The sequence below is a fragment of the Neopelma chrysocephalum genome, unplaced genomic scaffold, assembly GCF_003984885.1.
Source record: "Neopelma chrysocephalum unplaced genomic scaffold, ASM398488v2 Primary Assembly neopelma1_97207, whole genome shotgun sequence".
Classification (NCBI taxonomy): Eukaryota; Metazoa; Chordata; class Aves; order Passeriformes; family Pipridae; genus Neopelma; species Neopelma chrysocephalum.
In genome coordinates, this window is record NW_020925848.1 from 23,426 (window position 1) to 30,240 (window position 6,815).

Sequence of the window (6,815 nt, forward strand, 5' to 3'; positions counted from 1 at the left end):
TTTTTTTCTGGTCAGACTTTGTTCAGGTTATGAGAAATGAAAATATGGTTTTATAGGCATGTGGCAAAGTTGTGAGATATCCAAGTCTCAGAGTGGACTTGGGTGTCAGGGTCTTTTTCGGCCAGTTAAGGGAAATATAAAAATTCCTAAAAATTAAAATCTTTCAGGGTCATGTGAGAGTTTTGTACACAGGGGGGTTTCTTTTCTCTCTTTGGGCTAAGAACAAAGGAACACCCACCACTTTTGACAGAGTGGCCAATTAGAAAGAAGGGAAAGCCCCTTTACAGAGAAAAGAAACCTTTTTAGGCAAAAGTGAATATATTAAACTTATCTGAAAAAAGGTGGGACTTTGTAAAACTATAAAATGCACGAAATTTAAACCCAAGGGGTCTTTTCTCCCCAAAGAACTCGGTGTGAGACTGGACCCGGCGCACTGAATAAATTCCTTCCTTTTTGTTTCAAGGGAGAAATTCGAGGGGGGAATTTCTCTCACGAGGTGACCCCGAGGGGCCCCTTCCGCCCCCAAAGGTGTGACCCCGAGGGGTCCCTTCCACCTCCAGGGTGTGACCCTGCGGCCCTGAACCCACCCGGGCAGCGTGGGGTGGGTGGAGGACAGAGGGAGGTCCCAGGAACGGTGTCTGGAGGGATTTCACTCACCCTGGTCTGGTAGAAAGCCTCCACCTCAGCCTTGCTTTTCTGGGCGATCTCCTCGTAGCAGCACTCCACGCTCTTGATGATGCCCTCCATGTCCAGGTCGCGGCTGTTGTCCATTTGCACGATGACCGAGGTGTCACAGAGCTGGCAGTCCAGCTGGGCTCTCTCCTGCGGGACCCAGGGAGCGTCAGGACCACCCCTGACCCACCCAGGGCACATCAGGACCATCCCTGGCCCATCCAGGGAGCGTTAGGACCATCCCTGGCCCACCCAGGGCACATCAGGACCACCCCTGACCCATCCAGGGCACATCTGGACCATCCCTGACCCATCCAGGGCACATCAGGACCACCCCTGACCCACCCAGGGCACATCTGGACCATCCCTGACCCACCCAGGGAGCGTTAGGACCATTCCTGGCCCATCCAGGGCACATCAGGACCATCCCTGACCCATCCAGGGCACATCTGGACCATTCCTGGCCCATCCAGGGAGTGTTAGGACCATTCCTGGCCCATCCAGGGCACATCAGGACCATCCCTGACCCATCCAGGGCACCTCAGGACCACTCCTGACCCATCCAGGGCACATCAGGACCACCCCTGACCCACCCAAGGAGCATCAGGACCACCCCTGACCCACCCAGGGCACATCTGGACCACCCCAACCCACCCTGGGGGTGTCAGGACCACCCCTGACCTACCCAGAGCACGTCAGGACCATCCCTGACCCACCCAGGGAGCGTCAGGACCACCCCTGACCCACCCAGGGCACGTCAGGACCATCCCTGACCCACCCCAGCCCAGCCCGGGGGTGGTTGGGAGAGGGGGGAGCACCAGGGGAGCTTCTCCCTCCAAAACCCCCAAGTGCAGGACGGGATTCTCCACTCAGGTGATGGGTCTCCAGCGAGAGCTGGAAGCTGGGACCTGTTTTGGTGGCACAGTTTGGGATTTGGGGAGGCAATTCCCTCTTTGCCAGAGTTTTTCTGGCTGTGAAAGCCTTGAGGGTGAGTTCTTTGGGCCCCACTGAGCCCCCCCAGGAGGGTTTCAGCTCAAAAAGGGGTCAATTCAAAGCGCCCCCCGTGTGTTTTCTTAAAAAGCTTGTGATGTTTTAGGCAGAAGTGTTGCTTTCACCAAAATATTCTGATAAAAATATAAATATATATTTAAATATTATATAAATATATAATATATAATATATATTACATAATATATAACATATATATAATATATAATTGATTATATATGATATAATATATAATATATTATATCATATCATATATATTATATATTATATATTTAATTATATAATATATAATATAATATCTTCTATATTATATATTATACATTTAATTATATATTATATTTATATAATATAGAAATCTATATTTATATTTATAGCAGTATTTATAATATGTATTATATAATATGTAAATATATATTATAATGTATTATATAACATATAATATATAATATATATTTATAATATATATTTATAATATATCTATATTATATATATAAATTCTGATATAAATAGGAAGCGTTGCTGCCATCAAAATATTCTGATGTAAAAAAATAAAAGCTAAAAAAGTCAAAAGATGTTAAGTGTCAAATGCGATGTAAAAAAGTGTTAAAAAGTAAAAAAAAAAAAAAAAAGTAAAAGAATATTTCAAAAGTAAAAAGAAAAAAAGTGCTAAAAGTGAAAAAAAGTTCTAAAAATATTTGACCATCCCAGGGATGGTTTGGATCAGAATTTGGGAGGCAACAATGCAAGAGACAACCAAGACCCCCCTTTTGCCTTCCCCAGGTGTGTGATAATTCTGTTACCAAACACCACAGAGATTTTTGGGCTGCAATCGCGGGGTTTGCAGCAAGGCCACCTCTGCCTGCCCCTGGTTTTGGGGTCGGGGAGCAGACGGGGAGCCCGGAGCTCTCACCTCGGCGTAGATGCACTTGAGGAACTCCAGCTGCTGCCGCAGGAGCCCCACCCTCACCTCCAGCTCCTCCTTGGTCAGGTACAGACAATCCACGTCCTGCAGAGGCACCAGGAACTCGTGAGAAGAGGTGAAAGGAACAGGGACCGGGGCAAAGCCCGGGTTTGCTGTGAGATCTGGAGGAAACCTCACTATTTCCAGCCCGGGCTTTGTGTTTCATGTGCTTAAAAACCTCCCCGAGGTTCTCCCAATTCGTGGAGTTGCCCCGTTTTTGGGGCTGCCCGGCGAGGCCTCGGGCAGTGCCGTGGTGCCAGGACTCCCCACACCTCTCCTGGCCCCTTCTCCCCCTGGTTTTGCCCTCTCCCAGCTTATCCCTGGGGTGACTTCACCTTCTTGAGCACCACAAACTCGTTCTCGGCCGCCGTGCGCTTGTTGATCTCATCCTCGTACCTGCGGGGGGAGAGAGAACGGGGGGGTCCTGAGCCCTGGGGGTCCCACCTCCGTCCCCCAGGAGGCCCTTGGAGACTCTGGGAGACCCCCCTCCATCCCCCAGGCGGCCCTTGGAGACCCTGGGAAGTGAGACTTGGCTTTGGCACCTCTTTTTTTATTATTATTTTTCGCTTTGTTGCCGTTTCTCCCCTCCCTTTGCTCAGCAGTTTTAAACGGGGCGGTTTGGAGTCAGAGGGCAGAAAATGGGGCCAAACCACGAGAAAGGCGAAGCCCTGGCCGGAGTTGGAGGCTTGGCTTTGCCTCTCCCAGCCCCGCTGCTTTGTGAGAGGTTTCTCTGAAGCGCCCAGGACTCTGCCCAGAGGGGTTTTGGGGAGACTGTGGCCAAAAACGCCCCGGGGGGGGTCAGGAGCTTGAGCAAGCCGTGACACTCCCAGGGCAGCGGGGAGCAAAGTCAGGCAGGGATGAGTCAGGAACTGCAAGAGCTTTCCCAAGAGGACGCTGCTGTGAGCTGGACCTTGGTGGGGGTGGCTCAGCAAGAAAAGCCCCCGAGGTGCCGGGCTGGAAAATCCCTGGAGAAAGGGGTGTCCGGTGTCCTGGTCTGCGGCTCAGCAGAGCACACGGGGAGATATCCAGGGGTGGCTGCGGCTCAGACCGACAAACCCACTCCCACATTCCCTCTGGGAAGGGAGAATGAACCCCAACAGATGTGGGTGAAGAGTGGGGTGGAGATAAAGAGGCTGAGGGTGTTGTGGGACGGGAGATCTGGGGGAGCCCCAGGCACAGATACGGGGGAGATTTGATGGGCAAGTGCAGGAGGGAGAGGAGAAGCAGCTCCCTGTCCCTGTCCCTGAGGAAACCGGGGCTGGAGAACTCTCCCAGTCCACTTCCAGCAGCGGTGGGACCCCGGCACAGGAAACCAGCCCGGTCCTGCCGAGCCCTGCCCCGTGTCCCAGGTTTTGGACACATCCAGTGCAGCCTCCTGGGATTCCCACTCCGGGCAGCGACCCCCCGGCAGCGCAGATTCCCCCCGGCAGCGCAGATTCCCTCCGGCCGGGACTTACTTGCACTTGAACTCCTGGACCAGGTCTCGGAGGCAGCGCTCCTCGTTCTCCAGCCTCTCCCTCTCCCCCATCACACATTCCAGCTGCTTCCTCAGGTTGCAGATGAAGTTCTCGAACACGGGCTCCAGGTTCCTGCGGGAGGCTGGCAGGACATACTGCTGCAGCAGCTCCCACTTGGTGGTCAGCACCTTGTTCTGCTGCTCCAGCAGCCTCACCTGGGGACGGCAGAGGGTGGGAGAGTCAGGAAACCCCCTCCTGGCCCGGGCAAAAAAGGGGTTTCTCCACTTGCAAAAGGCAAAAATCCGAATTGCAAATGGTCGAGCGGGCCCAGCATCTCCTGGGAGCTCGAGCTGGTCCCACCCAGGACTCGTATCACAGGCTGAGCAACATCAAAGCCTGTGCCCTGTGCTGGGGCCGATCTGGGCTCAACCAGACACCTCCCCTTCCCTCGGAGGATCCACAGCCCCATCCAGGGCAGGAATGAGCCTCTCTGAGCACCGACAGCTCCATCCTGGATCTCATTTGGGTGTATCTGATTTCAGCTCTAACCACGGGTGCTTATCATGCCTTTCACTGCCAGATTAAAGGCTCTCTGAGAGCCTTGATGGGTCATGAATAAGTCATTTCTCCAGCTGGGAGCTGGCTTGGTTCGGTTTTTCCAGCTGCAGAACAACTCTCAAGGAAAAGCAGGAGCAGATCAGACACAGCAAATTTTCTTTGCCCTTTGAAAAATCATTTCCCAGAGCAGGTCTGTGAACAGGAACGAAAACCCTTCAATTTAGCTAAGGAAACAATGATAAATTATGTATTTTTAGGAAATCACCAAATCATTTCGTTCCCAGAGCGGAGGGACAGAGAAATGAAAATTATTTCTTTGATTTTAGCCAAGTCTGTCCTTCCCCATCTCAGTGATGAAGCACAACTTTAAGAATGCAAAAGTCCTTCGGGGTTCACAGAGTTGTGAGAACAATATCAGGTTAAACACTTGGAATAAAACTTCCTGGTTTGCCTCTTTACATTCCTGTGCCTCCATCCCCTCTCCCACAGCTCTGGATTTACTGTATCCCTGGAGCTGCCCCTGCTGGAGCTCTTTGGCGGGTTGGTGACCATCCAAAGGTGCAGCACCCGTGGGGTTGCCTTGGGGTAAGGCTTAAATCCAAAGTGTCCCCAGATCAGGACCACCCTGCTCCATCAGAAGGGTTTGGATGTCAGGCTGCCGGGAGAAATATCTCCTGGGGCGTCTTGGGATCGTCTCTAAGGTCCTTTCCAACCCAACCATTCCATGATTCCATGAGCTTTCCTACTGGAAGGGGTCCCTGTCTGTGGCAGGGGGTGGAACTGGATCATCTTTGCAGTCCTTTCCAACCCAAACCATTCCATAATTCCATTACCTTTCCTACTGGAAGGGGCCCCTGTCCATGGCAGGGGCTGGAACTGGATCATCTTTGCAGTCCTTTCCAACCCAAACCATTCCATAACTCCATAATCTTTCCTAACGGAAGGTGTCCCACGGCAGGGAGTGGAACTGGATCATCCTTAAGATGCTTCCAAATGAAACCATTCCATGATTCCACAATCCTTCCTAGAGAAAAGTGTCCCTGCCCATGGCAAGAGGTGGAACTGGATCGTGTCTAAGATCCTTCCCAACCCAACCCAACCCATTCCACGATTCCACGATCTTTCCCATTGGAAGGAGCCCCCGGGAGACCCCGCAACCCTCGGAGCGTGGAGACATGGGGACAGAGGGAGCTGTTAACCCTAAGCCTAAGACTAAGCCTAAGCCTAACCCTGCCCCTCACCTTGTCGATGAAGCAGGCGAACTGGTTGTTGAGGTTCTTGATCTGCTCCTTCTCGTGGGTCCTCACTTGGCACTCCTCGGGGTCCACGCCCACGCACAGGGGCTTCAGCAGCTCGGGGTGGATGCTGACGCCGCGGATGCCCTCGGAGCGTCCCGCGCCCACGCCCAGGCCCACGCCGAGCCCCGCGCCGTAGCCGCCCACGGCCACGCCGTCGCCCAGCCCGCGGTAGCCGCCCAGGCCGCCGAAGCCGCCGCCGCAGCCGCCGAAGCCCACGACGGCGCCCACGCCGAAGCGGCCCGGGGGGCCGAAGGCGACGCCGCAGCGCCCGACGGCGGGGCCGGCGCCCAGGACCCCCCCGCGGCAGCTGCCCCCGAAGGAGATGCGCTGCCCCCGGCCCAGGTCGCAGACGCTGCGGCTGCTGAAGCCGCCCAGGCCGCAGCGCCGGCCCGCGGGCTGGCACGCCGAGGCCGAGCCGGCGCTGCCGCGGCTCAGCCCGCACACGGCCGAGGCCGAGGAGAAGCCCCGTCGGCCCAGGATGGAGCCCGAGGTGTAGCACTGTCGGCTCATGGCGGCGGGAGCGGCGGCGCGGAGGAGCGGGAGAGGCAGAGGAGATCTCCTGTGGCTCCTCCGAGGCGCGGCCCTTCCCCTTATATACATTTCAGGAGGTGCCTGAGATGCAAAAATTTAATTTATCCGCTGGGTTTGGCCTGCCTGGCAGCGAGGAATGGCTTCCAACATTTCAAACCCACAGCAAACACTTGTATCTCATGCGAAATAATGTGGAAATTAAAATAAACTGCTTTGCTTGCAAGCTTCGGTTTCAGGACTTGTATTTTACTTAATTAATCTGCTTCCTTATTGTGTAATTATAGTTTAGCAAAATAATTCAAGGGGTTTTTATTCATGGCTTGTTTACGG

At 53.6% G+C, this 6,815-nt stretch overlaps 1 protein-coding gene across 1 annotated transcript; it reads right to left on the minus strand.

Annotated features, from left to right (window-relative positions):
- Positions 1–169: 169 nt before the first annotated feature.
- LOC113961451 (keratin, type II cytoskeletal 8-like) lies at positions 170–6,464 on the minus strand. Its single transcript, XM_027671764.1, has 6 exons — positions 5,898–6,464; positions 4,099–4,313; positions 2,977–3,037; positions 2,591–2,686; positions 588–822; positions 170–216 (listed from the first exon to the last, which is right to left on the minus strand). Exons 1-6 carry the CDS (start codon positions 6,462–6,464, stop codon positions 170–172), a joined length of 1,221 nt encoding a protein of 406 aa, XP_027527565.1.
- Between the last annotated feature and the right edge of the window lie 351 nt (positions 6,465–6,815).

Excerpts from the sequence above, each read along its gene's own strand:
- LOC113961451 (XM_027671764.1), bottom strand. The coding sequence starts at position 6,464 with ATGAGCCGACAGTGCTACACCTCGGGCTCCATCCTGGGCCGACGGGGC. Across the intron at positions 4,314-5,897 it reads TCGCCTGCTTCATCGACAAG|GTGAGGCTGCTGGAGCAGCA; the intron begins GTGAGGGGCAGG and ends TGCCGTCCCCAG. Across the intron at positions 2,687-2,976 it reads AGTTTGTGGTGCTCAAGAAG|GACGTGGATTGTCTGTACCT; the intron begins GTGAAGTCACCC and ends GTGCCTCTGCAG.